Source organism: Neomonachus schauinslandi, chromosome 1, assembly GCF_002201575.2.
Source record: "Neomonachus schauinslandi chromosome 1, ASM220157v2, whole genome shotgun sequence".
Classification (NCBI taxonomy): Eukaryota; Metazoa; Chordata; class Mammalia; order Carnivora; family Phocidae; genus Neomonachus; species Neomonachus schauinslandi.
The window spans coordinates 60,308,856-60,328,841 of record NC_058403.1 but is presented as its reverse complement, the minus strand read 5'-3'; the positions used below and the strand labels follow the sequence as shown (position 1 = coordinate 60,328,841).

Genomic DNA, 19,986 nt, shown 5'->3' with positions numbered 1-19,986 from the left:
AGCTACTAAACTATGGAACCCATGACTCTTCCACTTCACTTCTTACAAATAAATTGAGGATCTTGAATTACGGTGTGACTAAGAACATAACGATTTGTTTTCTAGACTGATCGAGACTATTGGAAAGAACCTAGAAGAGCTATTTCCAACCGCTTATAAACATTCCTGGGATTGATCTTAGCAGTGACTGAGATAGCACTCTGTTCTCTTCTGGCCTCAGTCTCCATTCTGATCTCTTTTTAGAATTTCTTTCTTCCTCTTTTCCATTCATTTCTTCTATGTGAATGTAGAGACGACACAATTGATGTGAAAAGCAGAGGAGCACAGATTGTCCTAGAATTGAGAAGTTGTTGCGACGTACTCAGTACCTAATTTGGTGGATAATTTCTGCTCCTTCTCTACTTGCTTTCCTCACCTGTGCCACCTGCATGGATATGCGTTAATTCTTCTTCTTAAAGAAAGTGAGCCTGAAAATATAGCAATACATGTGTCGTATCATGCTTATATAAGGATGCATGAAAAAAATAAATAAAAATTTTAAAAAAGGATACATGTGTGGCTGGACAAGTACTCCCTACTGATACAAAGAGATAAAAAGCATGTCTAGGGAGGACTTTTCATTGCTTCAGAAATGACACAAACTCCCCTGGCTTTACCAGTTGCCATGTGGATTCTTTTTTGCTCTTATAGGTGATGAATAATCCTAGTAGAGAGTAACCCAATCACAGAAAGGGTGCTTTATCAGCATAGTGAATGCAAATAACTACTGCAAATTGAATATTTAAAGAAATACATGATTGATCAGAGAGTCTGGGAAATAATACATATTTAGTGTCATCACACTCTGTGAAGAGATAAACTTTTTGAATGGCCTAGGGAAATCAGTGTTTTTCCTTCCTATCCACCCCTACATATAACTATTTTCTTCTTATCTACCATGAGAGAGTATGAATATGAGCACAGATATTGTTTTACATCTTATAAAATGTTTCCGTGTACATCACCTCATTTTATGCATGGAGTAGCTCTAGGAAGTTGGGTAAAGTATCATTAGCTTCATTTTACTTATGAAAAACTAAGATACAGAGAGGCTAAGTGACTTACCTGTGTTCTGAAGATCAGAACTAAAATCAGTTATCCTGTAGGAACTAAACAGTATGTCTTTTATCCTAACATTCCATCAGAAGAGTACAGATTCCTAAATCGTTATGCCCAGTAATAGAATCACATGAATCTGGTTCCTGTGGTTTGCTACCTCTCCATTCTCACCTTCTGTGGAACATCTGTCACTACTTCTCTGTGTGTTTATATGCATGTGTGCATGTGGGCACTTGTGCATGAATGTGTGCGAAGCAGCTGGGGTGAGGGGAGATCATCATACCATGTAGATAACTGTACTGGTGTTAATTGGAGTAAAATTCAGTAGGAATATAGAAAAATAAATTATCATCAAACTAAGATCAGTTCAAAAGTTTCAAGAGGATCATGATTAAGAGAGCATACATGCATAAGAACAACAGAATGAGGCCAACAGAGTAGGCAGGGTTCAAAGCCATAAGTCAAATCTGGAAGGCGGTAGAAATGGGAGCAAGACAGCTAGAGAGCTGAAGCTTCTTGCTGTAGACAAGGCTAGCAGGAGCACCTAAGGGTCACCAGTGCCCACAATTCTTTTATTTCTGATTTTAATCTTATAGCATGGTAATGAAACAGAGATGACCCAAAATGTTTAATAATTCAAAAATATTTAAATTGGTTTTTTAACTGATTTGGCATGTGTTGTTTTTAATGTCTTTGCACAGTGCTGTTGGAATTCATTATACTTAAAATAATATGATAAAATGAGACTAAGGGCCTCTGACTCAAGAGAGCCTACTTTATTCCATTGTCTACTTTTCCTGATTTCACGCACTAATGCTGGGAATGTACAGCCTTACCTCTCAGACAGAGAATCTTTCCTTCTACATTCTATGATAGTTTTGATGATTCACTAAGGATTTTGTTTGTAGGGTTAAAGTACAATGCAAACAACATTAAAATCAAGGGCAAACATATTCTTGAAGACTTCTTTTCCATTCACATCTTGAATCATTACACATCTTACAAAAGAGGGAGAGTCCAAATGTGAAAAATAATAAAAGTTAATTTAAAAATAGCTTTCCATTTATTTTCTTTTCTTTTAATTTAAAAAAAATTTTTTATTAAAGTTTAATAATTTCCTTAAAAGTGAAATTGCTCTAATTGAGTTGATTCTTCTTTATCTGTTCTGGATTCAATGGGCCCATTTATATAGAGAGAAAAAAAGAAAAAGACTAAATTTAAATGATTTCTCCAGCATTAAATTAGGAAGTAACCAAGTTATAGCTTTCCTATTCACCATCAGTAGTGTACAGATCTTCCTTGACTCATGATGGGGTTACATCCCAGTAAACCCATCATAAGTTGAAAACATCGTAAATCAAAAATGCCTAACCTACCAAACATCATAGCTTAGCCTAGCGTACCTTAAATGTGCTCAGAACACTTACATTAGGTTACACTTGGGCAGAATCATCTAACACAAAACTTAACTTTATAATAAAATATTGAATGTTTCATGTAATTTATTGAATACTGAAAGTGAAAAACAGAATGGTTGTGTAGGTACAGAATGGTTGTAAGTGTATCAGTTGTTCACCCTCGTGATGGCCTGGCTGACGGGGAGCTGTGACTCGCTACCACTGCCCAGCATCACGAGGGAGTGTCTTAACCACATATCAGTACCTTGGGAAAAGATCCATATTCAAAATGCAGAGTATAGTTTCTACTAAAAGTGTATTGCTTTCATACTGTTGTAAGGTTGAGAAATTATAAGTCAAATCATTGTAAGCTGGGGACTGTCTGTACAAGATTATATTGATGTATAATTATAATACTAAAATGAAACAGCAAAGGGGCAGTGTTTCATTTACTACTAACTTATGACCAGAGCATGACTAGACTTCCTTGTAGTGATTCTGTCGTGACCATGACTTATCAGGAACTTTGCTAGTGGCAATTAAGTATCTGTAAATTAAGAAGCATATGCTTATGAAAAAAAAACACCATTGCACTATAGATGTTTGCCCTATGCTTCCAGATATTTAAACCAAGAGACCAAGTTCTGACTCAGGGATTTTCAGCTCAGCCATGTCGACATGTGGGATATCTTTATTGTGGAGGTTGTCCTTTATGTTGTAGGATGTTTAGCAGCATCCTTGGCCTCTACCCACTAGATGCCAGCAACAACCTCCCCACTTCAGGTTGTGACAATGAAAAAAATGTCTCCAGATAGTGCCACATATCATCTGCATGCACGAATTGCCCGCACTTGAGAACCACTAATCTCACGTTCTTTCTTAATTTTAAAAACAAATCTCTTACCTATCCATTTCCACTGCCCTGGTCCTTATAGTTGAGAAGTATGAGGATAGGTAACTGGTGAGAGATTGAGTAAAATGTACTTACTTGTGATAAATGAGTAAATACCAGATTGCATTCCTGAGAAAGAAAGGAAAGTTTAGATAAATTCTAATGCTAAATCAAAACATTTTTAGCAGCAAGTAATGTTTGTTAAATACGAAGAGATATGTCTGTAGCAATTGAACAGGCTTAATATCTGGTAGATCTGTATCACTTATATCATGGATATACTGTCAGTAAATATGCTATTAAGCAATCTATTGCTATAGACTGAATTTAGCATGTCTTTTCTGCCTCCAATTATACTCATCGTTTTAGGAGCAGACTTAGGCAGTATGAGTAGAATTGTCGATGTACCTCTTTGTATAAATGTGCATAATATGCTTGGTGTAAAGTGTTTGCAGAATCCAGTGCTTGAGATTTTTATGGGTGCATTGATTTTTTGTGACAGTTTTATGGCTGCAGATATACTGAACAGGGAAGATAAAAATTTGTTTGCTTTCCTTTCCTGTAATTTTTTTAAAAGCTGATTTAAAAAAAAATCATAGGCCCATAGTTAAGGTAAGTAACCCACCTGATATTTGTGGGTTAGTGGTTAGAGTGGGCAACCCACTAAACATTTTTCTAGTGCTTTATGTTTCTTTCACTTTTTCACATGTGACACAGATTATGTAATTCCCAGACATGATGTTTCTTTATAATGAAAGCACTGAGCACATACTTTTCTCTCCTTTACTTTCATGTTACTACCACACTCAATAATTCTCTTTTAAAATTTCCCATTGTATCAGATACTTTTAATTATTTCTTAAGAAATGTTAAAATAGTTACCCATTTATTCTGTACCTCTTAGATAATTAACAAATATTTGATGTTTGACCTAATAGTAATGTATTAAATTAAATTCAGTTTATGTATTCTACATCTCAGTGAGTGCCTACTGTGTACATGGTGGTTGTGTGCTGTTAGGCCCTGTTAGGGCTCCATAGGTAAACTCCAGGAGGGCCACTGTCGTTAATAAGCTTATGAGGAAAGGTAAATACAGATAATGCTATTGCGATATAGAGTATGATGAGGTCATAAGAAAGATCCATGAAAAGGAATGGTATACTAATAATAGATGATTTCCTAGAGAACAGTAACCCCATGTTCTCAGCTGCCTGCCAGAAAATCCCACCTGAAGTAGGACATTCTCTTCCTCTCTTCTTGGCACCAACACCCACTCTCTTTAAGGAACAGTCCTTTCTAAATCCAGGAATGATTTGCGATGTCGTGAGCTCCTGGAGAAAACATTCTATTAAATCTAAACAACACATAACACTTACAGATTTTTAAAATACATCTCACCATCTCATACTGGTCAGAATAGCTAAAATTAACAACTCAGGAAACAAATGTTGGTGAGGATACAGAGAAAGGGCTAACCCTCTTACACTGTTGGTGGGAATGCAAACTGGGGCAGCCACTGTGGAAAACAGTATGGATTTTCCTCAGAAAGTTAAAAATAGAACTACCCTGCAACCCAGCAATTGAACTACTAGGTATTTATCCAAAGGATATAAACATAGTGATTTGAAGGGGCACATGCACCCCAATGTTTATAACAGCAAAGTCCACAATAGCTAAAATATGGAAAGAGCCCAGATGTCCATTGACAGATGAATGGATAAAAAAGATGTGCTATATAGCACACACATATATATAGCCCACATACACACACACACACACACACACACACACACACACTGGAATATCACTCAGCCATCAAAAAGAATGAAATCTTGCCATTTGCAATGACATGGATGGAACTAGAGGGTATTATGCTAAGTGAAATAAGTTAGTCAGGGAAAGAAAAATACCATATGATTGCACTCATATGTGGAATTTAAGGAACAAAACAGATGAACATAGGGGAAGGAAAGGAAAAATAAAATAAGATAAAAACAGAGAGGGATGCAAACCATAAGAGACTTAACTCTAGGAAACAAACAGAGGGTTGCTGGAGGGGAGGTGAGTGGGCTGATGGGGTACCTGGGTGATGGGCATTAAGGAAGGCACTTGATGTAAGGACCACAGTGTGTTATATGCAACTAATGAATCACTAAATTCTACCCCTGAAACTAATAATACTATATGTTAACTAAATTGAATTTAAATAGAAAAATAAAATATTTTATTAATAAAATACATCTCTTCACACTTTTCCAGCTTTAGCCACAGCTGATATTGAAAATAAAGTCATTAGGTATCCAGTTCTGAACTGGATTGTCTGGTATTGAAGCAGCATTCTGAATAGGGGGTAATTCATTATTATATTATGATGGCATGGCATGAGAATACTCATTTACTCTACCAGAATGCCTACTGCAAAATTAAGCCAACTTACCTCCTAGATGAAAGCTCATGATGCTTGCTGGTCAGTCAGTGCATTCTGGTAACCTGGGTCTGCATTAAATCAGCATTTCCTCATTTTTGAATAACTAGGTGTTCTGTGACTACCCTGTGTGACTGGTTGTTTTCATTGAACAACCATAAGCTCTACAAATTGAGATTATTTTGACTCTTACCATCTTTTTTTTTTTAAAGATATTATTTATTTGATTAACAGAGAGACACACAGCGAGAGAGGGAACACAAGCAGGAGGAGTGGGAGAGGGAGAAGCAGGCTTCCCGCCGAGCAGGGAGCCCAATGCGGGGCTCGATCCCAGGACCCTGGGATCATGACCTGAGCCGAAGGCAGTCGCTTAACAACTGAGCCACCCAGGCGCCCCGACTCTTACCATCTTTTACTTATGTGCACTTCTTATGGCTTGAAATAGTTGCCACCTTAAATCAAGATATCAAAATTTTAAAAAATTAAATTAGTTCTGAAACTGTATTATTTTTGCCATTTTTCAGTATGAAAGTTTTAGTCATGTTGTGGAAAGATTATTTTCTAGTTTATAGAGTCAATATATTTACTTTGGAACTACTGACTACAGAAAAAAGAACCCTTAACTATCTGAAGGAGTGCTTATCCTTTTAAAAATACTACATTGTTGGGGCACCTGGCTGGCTCAGTCAGTAGAGCATGTGACTCTTGATCTCAGGGTTTTGAGCTCAAGCTCCATGTTGGGTGCGGAGGTTACTTAAAGTAAAAATTAAAAAAAGAAAAGTACCACATTGTGCTCTGCTTAGCTACTTGGCTAACCATACTAAGTAAAAAGTGTGAGTGTATCTGTATGTGTATATATTCTAATATGCCTTTCATTTATTTGTAAGTAAAAGATAAATTTTAAAAATAAATATAAGACAAAACACAATGTAAGAATAAGATGTTATGTAGATTGTCATAGCAAAATTTCCACATAATGTATTGTTTCAGTAGTTACATTTTTGTGGGTCTGGCAATTTTGCTGAAATAGTCAATTATGTCTTTAGGTAAGATAAATCTGAACACTCTCTGAGAATAATTTGGAATAATGATCTATGTGATAAGTTTAACTTTTCCATGGACAAAAAATTGCTAAAATGTCCAAAGGACCCTAAACACCTGACTTAGAAACTCTACCTCATGCTGATAAGGAAATTTGTCCAGTTCATTAGTTGATGTTGTAGGGTTTGGGATGGGGAAGTGGGAAATAGGTAACCATATATCCTCTTCTCTGTAAGGGTGACACTGTCAGTTTTGCAGCAGGCATTTACTAAGTACCTATTTTCCATAAGATTAATTTTTGGAGGTACCTAAATGAAGAGAACAAAATATCTGTCTTTAATTGATTTGTAAGCCATATTAATGTAAAATAGATTATATAGTATTTTTTTTCCAAAATGAACATATTAGGGGCATATTTTTGGCTAGACATTATTCAGAATACATCTCTGTGATGCAGCATATCTGTTTGCTGCTGTGTTGAACTGCATAGAGGAGAAAAGTGCAAGGAGATACATGATAGAAGATTTAAAATGCATTTGTAGAGGCAAATTTCCATTCTTCTCTGTAGAAAAGAAAAATACAGTAAATCTACATCAGTGACTTGGTTTATGTTCTAGAAAGCAGCAAACAGCCTATTAACTCCTAAATGATTCTCAGTTGAGAAGGGCCACAAATATCATGAAGGACAGAGAAACAATGCCACAAAATAATAAAACAGGAAAAGTCAAATCAAGTCTGGAAAGAAGCAGCAAGCATCCATGAAGTTAGCTTTGTACTCCCTCGTGGAGAAGTTCTAAATTATCAAACATATAATTAATCCCAACAATATCTCCATGGCAGAGAAATGCATACGGACTAATAGAGACACTAAATGATGACTTCATCTACTTATGTTCTTGAAAAGAAATAGGTAGAGGGGCGCCTGGGTGGCTCAGTCATTAGGCGTCTGCCTTCGGCTCAGGTCATGATTCCAGGTGCTGGGATCGAGCCCCGCATTGGGCTCCCTGCTCAGCGGGAAGCCTGCTTCTCCCTCTCCCACTCCCCCTGCTTGTATTCCCTCTCTCGCTGTGTCTCTCTCTGTCAAATAAATAAATAAAATCTTTAAAAAAGAAAAGAAATAGGTAGAGAAGAGAGACCTGCGGATCATGGAACTCAAGTAATTAAATAAAGTTCTCATGTTAAATAAAATATTCAGTTCACGGGCGCCTGGGTGGCTCAGTTGGTTAAGCGACTGCCTTGGGCTCAGGTCATGATCCTGGAGTCCCAGGATCGAGTCCCACATCGGGCTCCCTGCTCAGCGGGGAGTCTGCTTCTCCCTCTGACCCTCCCCCCTCTCATGTATGCCCTCTCTCTCTCTCAAATAAATGAATAAAATCTTTAAAAAAAAATATTCAGTTCACTTAAAAATAATGGGATTTGGAGGTCTTTTGAACCATAGGTGAGGTATTTTAAAAGGATTCAGCTTTTCTCCTTTTAAGACTGAGTTAGCCTCTGTATACCTACTGTAGACAGCCTGTAGATAATGCATTAATTTCCTGTCTGTGCGTGGGTGCAGAATCTCTATGACTGACTTTTTTGACTGGAGAGAAAACCTGGATTTCACTTAGTTTGGAGAATCCAGAACATGGTATTTTAATTGTTCTGCTGTCATGCTCCTGGCTTCTTCTCCCCATCCCTCATGCCCCAGAGTGCTGAGCAGATGGCTCTACAGTTGTGAACAGGGTCTGGGACAATCTCCCTGTGGGGCAGACATAAATCTTGCCAAAGGGATACAGAGAGAAGTTTGTTTGTTTGTTTGTTGCTCGATTTTTCCATTTCCAGATTCTCAGTGTAATTGAAGGAGAAAACTGCATTCACCACGAAGTAGCTACCCCTTCCCCATTAATCCGTATTCTTTGCCTCTTTCTTGCAAGTTTCAGAAAGAGATCCTTTTAGGTTTTTAAAATAAGTAGTCATTCAAATAAACGTTTTTCCTTCATCTTTCTTGGAATACGAACTATGAAATTGGTTACTTCATCTCCCATAAAATATTGAATTCATTCTGATGCGCCAGAAATGCTGGTTGTAAGCCGTCTTGCCAGCAGACATCATACTGCCCTCAGCAGCTGGAACCAGACTTAGGCACGATGATGCTGGCTCTGACTTCCTTGACATAACACTTGTCTACTTACCTTTGTATCTATTCACACACTTGTCACTCCTGGGAGAAGGCATTCCAAACTTCTAAGAACCTGAAGCAAACTCTGAAATCTGGTCTAATTCCTACAGCAGTGGGGCATAAATTGTATCTACCATCACATAGGACTTTAGGAAATACTTGTGGAAGAATTAATACAATTCAAAACTCATTAAATGTGCCACATTATCACTTGTCAAATTCTCAGGTACTTAAACAGATGGAGTTCTGTGTGAATGACCTTTTCCTAGACAAGAAGAAGATAATCCAGTGAGAAGTCAATACCTATTTAATTTTATTTGCCTGCATTTTTCATACTGATTGTTTATTGCCAAATTGAGTCTAATATAATGACATCCATCCATTGGATGGTAATTAGTCTTAGGAGAAATAGTGACAATACTTAGGACTCTAAAAAATGGCATGGCAATTATTCATCCTGCATATAATTATTGTTCTTGATTGGTCTTGTTGAGGCCAATCATGTGGAGAATGAATGCAGATGCAGGTAGGGCTGAGGTTCTAATGTTGTTATTCTGCTCTGCCAGGTGCGTTGTAGAAGACAAGAACTCGAAGGTGGCCTGGTTGAACCGTTCTGGCATCATTTTTGCTGGGCATGACAAGTGGTCTCTGGACCCTCGGGTTGAGCTGGAGAAACGCCATTCTCTGGAATACAGCCTCCGAATCCAGAAGGTGGATGTCTACGATGAGGGTTCCTATACTTGCTCAGTTCAGACACAGCATGAGCCCAAGACCTCCCAAGTTTACTTGATCGTACAAGGTAAGAAAAGGTGGGATAGATGGGTGGTAAGGGAGAGGTGAGAAGCAGAAAATAAACATGTACAAAATATTTGCAAAATCCTTTCTGAAGGAAAAAAAAACTTTCAAATGCATTATTGCATTTAAATGTCTATTTTCTCTCGGAAAGGATAGACTTAAAATAAGAGGACTAAGGAGAATATAAAAAGTGCCACTGTGAGCCAGTACCCTTGATGAGAATATTCTCTCTTAGCCCTGAATATAAAAGCACATAGCAAAGCCCCTATCTATTGAAGAGGTTGGAACAGGGTAACAAGAACACACAGAATGCTTCGAACCATGTGAGGTGCACTTTATCCGCTGTTAGGTACTGGATGCTTTGCTGAAGCCTTGATTTTTATCTTCAGCATAAAGAATGTTACTAATTATCTGTTTTTATGATAGTAAGTGTTATTTGGAAAAAATAAAATTTCCAGAGGCCTTGACATCCTCTCAGCTGGCCAGTTTTCTTTTCTTTTCTTTTTTTTTAAATTTTATTTTATTATGTTATGTTAATCACCATACATTACATCATTGGTTCTTGATGTAGTGTTCCATGAGTCATTGCCAGCTTTCTTTTTAAATTGTATCTCCATTTAATGGTATGTTATTTGTGAGCAAATCCAGTGACCAGGATCTGCAAAGTCATTGGGGACAATCTGCTTCTAGATTGGGGTTCCCAAGGTCACATCTGAGTCATGGTTTTATAGGATGAAAACCCTAAGTGGCATACGCATGCCCCAAACTATAGCTCTCATGAGTCCCTTCCCCCATAATTGCAGGATGAGAACAAAGCTGATCAGCTGCACAATTTTATTGCAAGGGAAGTTAAACCACAAGCAGTATCAATCCATCTATCAGGAAAGATCTAAGCACTAACAAATATTAGGGCTGTTTTCATGTATTCTTGATTTACAATTTTATGTAAATTTAATGGAAATTAGGCATGGTCTTAGGGCTCCTGTCAGGATTCTAATGCAGTCAGTGGTATGGGAAAGTTTGACTGTAGCTTCTATTAATGTGTTATGGAATTGATTATTGCTCTCCCAACTCCTCTGATTAATAGATTGAAACTGGAGTAAAATACATCAGAGACTGCCTGGTCCAGAGGTGGTTTAGTCATGTGACCTCTATCTCGGTCCATTTGCAACGGCTGACACCTTCATTTTATTGCATGTTAAAGGCATGTCTACTGACTTGCAAAGTTCCAGTCACAGTCCAGACATAGAATGTTTTCCTTGTAGTTGAGTACAGAGTGGTAGAGCTCCATAACATGATACTTCAGGGGTTGGATCTCAGGCAGTCCATTATAAATGTATAAACATAACCAGAGATGTATAAATATGCAATTGGGTTAATTTACCAGCTCCCTCAAAAACACAAGTACGACATACATTCTCTCTCTCTTTCTCTCTCTCTCTCTCACACACATACACACACACCTTCCTCAAAACAAAAGAAGTTCTATCCCATGCAATGGCAGAAGGAGGGGAGGTAACTAGTTTTCTTAAAGCCCCTTACCTAATGACCAGCTCCATATTATATTATGAGATTCCTACACAATTTTTTTTTAACAAGAATGAGAATTCTCTTTTTTTTTTTTTAAAGGTTTTATTTATTTATTTGAGAGAGAGTGAGAGTGAGAGAGGGAGCACCAGCGGGGTGAAGGGCAGAGGGAGAAGCAACCTGTTTCTAGATGAGGAAACAGAAGTTCATTAAATTTAGGTTACATGCTCAAGGTCACATGAAGAGTTGAAGGAGTGAGTAGTTTGGAGCCAAGCAGACCAAGATTCAAATCTGAAGCATTTTCTACTGGAAGGGAAATTTGTTGTTATGACTTTAAAAACTACCATATTTATATTTAAGTCAGCTCTTAGCACCAAATGCCCCAAGCCCTCTCCCCTTTTTTTTTCTTATTTATCTATGTACATTTTAGTTATGAACTAAATGTACTAATCCTGAGAGGGTTAGAGCTAGAAATAAGTTAGATCATAGTTGCATATATTTTCATGCCATGTTGGCGCAAGTGAAATTAACTTAAATTTAACTAACATGAAGTTAAATTTAATAACTTCATATTAAGTGAAATTCAATAAATGAATATTAAGTGATGGAGAAGAAACTACTAAGTGCCAGGTACTGTTTATTCTGTTGCAAAGCCTTCAAGTTTCTTCTAACTGGTCTAAGAATTGAATTGACATAAAATAGATTAATAGGAGAAAAATCACATTTAATTTCATATATATGGGGATCCACATAGACATGAGATTCCAAAAACAGGCAAAATGAGGTATATATATCACCCTGAACTAAAGAGAAAAGGCTGCTGGTCTGGGACTTCAAAGGAAAAGGAAAGCAATTCACAGGAAAATGAAGAAGAGTAAATGTTTGGGAAGCAAATGTTGCTGAGCCATCCAGAAACAAGGGGACATAGGGAGGACTTGGATTAAACAGTGCTTGCAAGGGTCCTCCTTATCTACTGCCCTGGTTCATATTATAATGTAGTTATTTATGGTGATAACTCTCTTGCTGGAGCAGGTCCTCTATCTAAATTCTTTTAAGCAGTTAGGGGGAAGGTCAACATTTCTTCCTGAGTCTTTGGGCCTTGATTATTTTTAGCTCTAAATAATCTGCATGCCAAAAGTACAAATCTTGGGGCAACTCTTTCTGAACCCCTACAGTTCATTTTCCCATTGATTCTAATAATATTATTATTTAGGTATTAATAACTTTATTATAAATAGGCAAAAGCTTAAAGTTCAGAGACAATAAGGAGCCTGCCCAAGGCTGCCTGTTGGCCTAGGATAGGGTTTCAAACCCATATCTGTGTGATTCAAGATACTATTGTATTTTTTTTTAATCACATTGCTATGGAAGAAAAAATGAGCAACAAATCCTATACTTGTAAGAGAGATGAAGAAAGGATCTTCTCCTCCTTGAGCTTAAGTCATGAAGGGGGATTTTTTTTGACAATTATGTGGATGTTGACATTTTATACCTAGCACCAGTTGGCTGATCCACTGCCCCTTAGGACATTAAACCTTATGATTATATCAGTGATCATCCTGTTTTGTTCATACTGCTTCCTACTCATGCTTCAACCATGTGTTTTCACCATATCAAAGAGGCTGTTTCTAAGAATGGCTGCCATCCTTCTTCCTTCCAACCCCACAGCACCTTACCTCAAAATATGAGTCTTTTGAATTTTTCAAATTCTACTTTCCTCACCCTTCACAGTTTCTGTTCATCCCATTTAACTAGTCATTAAATAAATACTGTATTCTTTTTTTCTTGCCTAATGGTGAAGCCACCTTTAGCTCCAAGATGCTATGAGATATCAGGAAAGAGTAGCAGTTGAGAACGTGGGCCTTGAAGTCACACTGCCTGCTTCAAATTTCAGTTTTCTTTCTTCCCTACTTAAATAAATTTGGTGGTAAACTGCTTAATTTCTTTAAGGCTCAGTTTTGTCATATATAAAACAGATAAAATTCAAATTTTAAATCCTCCCAAATTTATTGTAGGGGTTAAACTAGATAATCTATGTAAGTCCTTAGTCCAGTGTCTGAATATCATGTGTTTTCACCCAATAAGATGATAATGGTGGTGATGGTGGTGATGGTGATGATGGTGGTGATGGTGATGATGATGGTGGTGGTGATATGATGATGATGACAACCAACTATGATGCTGCTGCTCCCGTATCTGTCACAAGGCTTACTTTGGCCCTAGGGCTATTGCCCAGAGTCTAACAACTGCTTCCACTTCTTGCCTGTTACCCTTGTGGTGGACTCTTTCAGCTTTTATTTTAGATCCTTCCTGTCCGTTTTCTTCAGTTGTCCTTTTTCTTAGCATTCAGTCTTTAGCTTTACTTCCTTAGGATTTTGATGGGCTTCTTAGACCAGCATCACTTTAAAGTTCTTAGTTCCCTTTATTAAGCATATTGAGGAGAAAATGCAGCATGCTTCACAGCAACACTTAGAGGATTTGTTAAGTTTTAGATTGGTGGGAACTTCCCAGAATTTCTGATGAAGTAGATCTGGAGGCTGGGGCTGAGAATATGCATTTCTAACACACTTGAAGGTGATAGTGATTCCACCGATGCAAAGACCACACCTTGAGAACCACTGCTCTAAAAGAACTGCGTACCTTAGGAACATCAGAAGAAATATTCCTGTATAATTTCATTAATTTCAGATAGTGTCACACCCCCAAATACACCTAAAACTAATCTCACTGGACATGAGATGGGGAACAGGTAGATTGAAAATACCTTAAATTTAATGGTAACATCTTAGGCCCTCTGAGATTACTTACCTAGCCTAGTCCTGTGGAAAGAAAATCTCCTCTCTTCCCAAACTGTCCATTTTCAGGTATCAAAGCTGAAAAAAAAAAAAAAATGGTTGAGACACAAAACTGTTCTAGGCTTCAAAAATCTCACCTGTATACATTTTTAAGTATTTGTACCCCTTCATGTTTTTCATGTTTCACTTTCCCTGGAAGCCTCCTTTCCTTTTATATGTATTCCCACCACATTAGTGATCATTTAACATCTCCAATATTTTCTCTCTGTTTTTGTTAGTTTGTGAGGGTCATTACACATAAAATATCCTGTGTTGAAATAAATATGCTATATGGTTCACTAAACTCAATCTTTAGTTAAATGACATCTCTACACACCTTCCCCATGAGGTACACAAGTGAAAGTTTTGCATCAGCAAATACACAAATCAATAATGATCTCTGGGTTGACTTGTGATTAGTGGTATTAAATGTTGCATCTGTGGAACCCAAAGCTATTCAAATATGAACATGCTTTGAGATACTTAATGATGGGACTCATTTCTAAAGCCAGATATTTTGGTTCCCATACCACCTTCTTTACAGATTCTGAGACAAAAGACTAAAAAACACCATCCTTAACTTTAATAAACAGAGTACTTTGACATCCTTCCTTTAATAATGTCCATTTCTTCTCCAGAGGTTATCCTCCTATGATCGTTTTTTCTGATCATGCCACAGATGGAGGCACTTGCTTTACAACTGTGTTTCTCTTTATGTGATCCTTGCATAACCTGCAACAAAGTCAACATTTTGGTTTATTGTACTTGTCAAAATGTAGATTCCTGAGAACCACTCCCAGAACAATTGGACCAAAGTCCCTGGGAATACAGCCAAAATTTGCAAATACACTGTGTTCTCAAGCCAATTCAGATACATGTGAAAAACCAAGAACTACTGTTGTAGGGATCTAAACAATTAGTGGGAGGAATTTGCTCCTACCTGCCTGTTCATTTTCCTGTATGACACAGCATCAAATTGTATCTAATGTCCTGTGGAGCAGGTACTAGAGCCTTATAATAGAAAAATAAAAAATAAAATAAAATAAAATAAACCTATGTCCTTATTGAAAACAGATGTTTTTGAGTGCTGGGAATAGTGGCCTCAAAAATGAGATTTTTTTAAAACTATAACATTAAGAATCTCCATGTGTATATGAATACGAAGGACACCCTAACATGACAGAATTTTTTAAAAGTGAACCTTATTTTAAAATATCTTATGCAGGAGCACCTGGGCGGCTCAGTCAGTTAACCACCAGATTCTTGGTTTCAGCTCAGGTCATGATCTCAGGGTCATGAGATCGAGCCCTGCATCAGGCTCCACACTGAGTGTGAAGTCCGCTTTAGATTCTCTCCCTCCCCCTCTGTCCGTACCCCCCCACTTGCACTTTCTCTCAAATAAATAAATAAATAGATAAAATCTTTATAAATAAATAAATACCTTATTTACCATTCCTTGCAACATTTATATTTTCAAAATTTTATTACATTATTTTTGTGCCCAGTACCCATACTAGAATGGTCATTTCCATGTTGAGTCTTTTGTTCTCTTTTTATTCTATTCTAATTTGGTTACCATTGTTGTAGAAATGACCTAATCTGCTTATAATAACATTGGAGAATTTTAAGAAAACATTTTTGGTTTTTGAAATGTATTTCTAAATTAATATTTAAATTTCACTATAATATTAAAGAGAACCCCAGACATTTTTCTCACCACTGTGATACAAGTCATATGCATAGATTCTGAGAATCTAGTACAAGTAAGGAAATTTATTGCATAATTACCTTAATTAAACCAATATAATTATGGAAAAAATATGAAAGTGGGACTTCTTGTAAGAGCATTTGTGGCCTTTTTTTTTTTTCAAATCTATATGCCTAAAAAGCCAGATTTCCTGTACCTCATAATTTTAGAATATCCATATTGACCTAGAATTGTAATTCTATAGATTCCCTTCTTATTTAAAAATGAAAACTCGGGGCACCTGGGTGGCTCAGTCGTTAAGCGTCTGCCTTCGGCTCAGGTCATGATCCCAGGGTCCTGGGATTGAGCCCCGCATCGGGCTCCCTGCTCAGCGGGAAGCCTGCTTCTCCCTCTCCCACTCCCTCTGCTTGTGTTCCCTCTCTCGCTGTGTCTCTCTGTCAAATAAATAAAATCTTTAAAAAAAAAAAATTGAAAACTCAAATGTTAGGAAATACAAATGTAATTTTTTTCATGAATACTGTCTAGAACTTATTGTTTCTAGGATTTAAATTCTTAGAAGCATTTTAAATCCTATTAATCATTCCTAATTCTGACCTGAATGTATTACCGAGAACTCCAAGCAGGTGTCTCTTTTATCTCTCTTAATCTGTCTTTTCTTTCCTTCTTTCATTACTGTATTTCCCTTTTATCCCATTTTGTTTTCCACAGTTTTAGTTACCCACAGTCAACTGTGGTTTGGAAATATATAGTCAGAAGAGCAATAATAGCCTAACATCACAATGCCTATGTCATTCACCTCACTTCATCTCATCACATAGGCATTTTATCATCTCATATTATCACAAGAAAAAGGGTGAGTACAATACAATAGGATACTTTGAGAGAGAGAGACCACATTCACATAGCTTTTATTACAATATATTGTTATAATTGTTCTTTTTTATTATTAGTTATTGTTTTTAATCTCTTACTATACCTAATTTATTTATTAAACTTTATCATAGGTATGTATGTATGTATAGGAAAAAACACAACTCATATAAGGTTTGGCACTATCCATGGTTCCAGGCATCCACCAGGGGTCTTAAAACGTATCTCCTGCAGATAAAGAAGGGGGCTACTATACTTCCTTTATTCTCCTTTCCCTTCCATCTTTCTTCTTTCCCTTCTTTAATCAGCATCATGTTGCATTGATTATCTTCTCAGTAATTTAACATTGCTTACAAAATTTCATATAAAATATTTGTCAGTGCTTCTAATTGAACTTAGCCTGGAGTTCTTCACATATTTAATACAATAAAATAAAGAATTTTAAAGCTTCTTTAGTTGGATTTGATCTAGGGTTAATTCTGTTGATTATTGAAAATCCTAATGATTAGCTGGAATTCTCATTTGGAGTTCATATGCTGAAATCTACTAATTTTCCTACTCTTCAGCTTAATTTTTCAGACAATAGTCTCTTGATTCTCTATTAAAAAGCCATATTCTGACTGTAAGGACATCACTATCCACATCAGCAATCAGACAGCTAGTGTAATGGGAAGAAGTGACCTTTGGGACTAAACTATTTGAGATTATTTTGTTGGAGAGGAAAAATTTTTATGTATCCTTCAAAGTTCTTCTTGAGATTCTTTGAAGAATGATATTGACATGAGACAAATTAGCAGGAGAAAAACAAACAAAACTTTAATAACATGTATACCTTCTGTATACATGTGAGAGACCCAGGAATACTGAGTAGCTCCCCAAAATGGCCAAAGCCATCACCTTAAATACCATCTTCAGCTAAAGACAAAAGATGTTGGAGGTGGGGAGTCAGTTGTGGAAACTTACCAGGAAAAGCACAGTAAACAAGAGTTAAGGTTGTTGTACAGAGCTAAGTCATTGCTTTCTCCACTGACAAGAGTTTCTAGAGATTTAGAATCAACCCCCTCTTCCTGGTACAGTAAGGGAGACACCCTCACAAATGGACATTTTCCTTATAAATGTAAATATCTTTTACAAAAGGATAACGTCTCAGTTTTCAGAGACTGTGTTATGTTTGCAGTTTTAAGTTGATATTCCACTTGTGGGAAGGACTTCAAATTTTATCTAAATCAAGCTCATCCCCCCAAAATTAATTACTATCTCCAAGCTTTCTATATGTATCTGCAGTCCACCCTTTAGCTATCAAAATAAATCAACTATTTATGTCCACATACTTTCTATTCTAACTTGCATTTGTCCTTCTTGAAGATGACAAAAAATAAGGGACCAGAGACAAAGTTATTTTAGAACCCAGAGTTGGCTAGTGTAAAAATCCAGACTCCATGAAAAGAAGAAAGCTACCTGAAGACAGAGACCAATTAATGATCAGCTATATTCAAATCTTGAATCATTATACCATTACATCAATTTTAACACATTATGGTCAGAATTTTGACGGTGATCAGGAAGAATTTGGGAATGGGGATTTATTCCATTTTGGAACTGCATATGCTAGATGGTTTAGCTGTATCCAGTCTATACTACAGATTGTTTTCCTTACACTTATATATCATATGTGACAACTGACAGATGGGCTAGTTTTTACACAGATATTTTACCTATCAAGGTAAGGATAGCTACCTTTCTAGTATTTTTAAATAATACTGTAAGCTACCCTAAATTGTCATCATCTATAGCATTTATGTTTTCTATACATTACCAAGAACAAATAAACAACCCCCCAAAAAGAAACCTGTGTACTCTTAAAAATATTAAAGGCAACTTTTTGAAGTCATATATTTAACAGTCAAGAAAGATATGAAATGTATATTAAATGTATATGAAAAATATATAAATATATATGCCAATATACAAGTACTTTCATTGTTTTCAGTTTTCTCTAAATAGGTAACATTTATTTTTGGACAATGAGATGATTTGGGTTGTCTTTAAAATTTGTCGAGTCTTAGGTCTGCTTCAGTGACAAAGTATACAAAACATAGTAAGGCCCCTTTCCTTGTTCTCAATCAAAAAGCTAATAGGCAAGCTCAAGTGTAGTGGAAAAGCAGTCCAGTCTGTATCCCAAATGGAACACAAACACTACAGGGACCAGGGCTCACAAAAGAAGGACATCTGAGTAAGGAGGCAGTCACAGAGGATTAGGACCTTCGCTACATTCAAGAAAATTGAGAAAGTAAATATATTGAGGTTAATGATAACCAATTTTTCATTGCTGGGGAAGAGAAGTATAAATATGGAAAGGGGATAGCTAAAATGAACTGAATGGTATTGGATCAAAATTGGAGTTACTCGTGTTTATTCATGAGTCTTAACAGAAGATAGATAGATGATAGATAGATGATTGATAGATAGATAGATAGATAGATAGGCAGATTAGATTAGATAGATGTATACATATGTGTATATTTTCTAACCTTGCCTACTGAGAGGGCCTCAGAGCACTTATAACTCAGTAGCAGTGAGCATAGCTAGCATCCAGATGTTGATTTTAGAATATCATTCTTAACATAGGCAGTAATTTCTTTGACATCAACCATAGCAGCATTTTTCTAGGTATGTCTCCTAAGGCAAGGGAAACAAAAGCAAAAATAAACTATTGGGACTACATTAAAACAAAAAGCTTTTACACAGCAAGGGAAACCATCAACAAATCAAAAAGGTAACCTACTGAACCAGAGAAGATATTTGCAAATGATATCCAAAATATATGAACAACATATACAATACAACACCCCAAAACCAAATAATTCGATTTAAAATGGACAGGGAAACTGAATAGACATTTTTCTAAAGAAGATGGCCAACAGACATGAAAAGATGTTCATCACCCATCATCAGGGAAATGCAAATTAAAACCACAATGAGATATGACTTAACATCTGTCAGAGTGACTGTTTTCAAAAAGACAAGAAATAACAAGTGTTGATGATATGGAGAAAAAGGATCCCTCGTACTGTTAGTACAGTACCTTGTAAATTGGTACAGCCACTGGAAAACAGTATGAAGTTTCCTCCAAAATTTTAATATAGAAATACCATATGACCCAATGATTCTATTACTGGGTATTTACCCAAAGAAAATGAAAACACTAATTTGAAAAGATATGTGTAGCCTTAGGTTTATT

At 36.5% G+C, this 19,986-nt stretch overlaps 1 protein-coding gene across 2 annotated transcripts in view; it reads left to right on the top strand.

Annotated features, from left to right (window-relative positions):
- The window catches only part of LOC110582418 (limbic system associated membrane protein), a 654,509-nt gene that overhangs the window by 337,742 nt on the left and 296,781 nt on the right, over nt 1–19,986 (top strand). For both annotated transcript variants that reach the window (XM_021692444.1, XM_021692443.1), the window contains exon 2: nt 9,578–9,810. In XM_021692444.1, the coding sequence (XP_021548119.1) occupies nt 9,578–9,810 (233 nt within the window). The remainder of the gene's footprint in view (nt 1–9,577; nt 9,811–19,986) is intronic.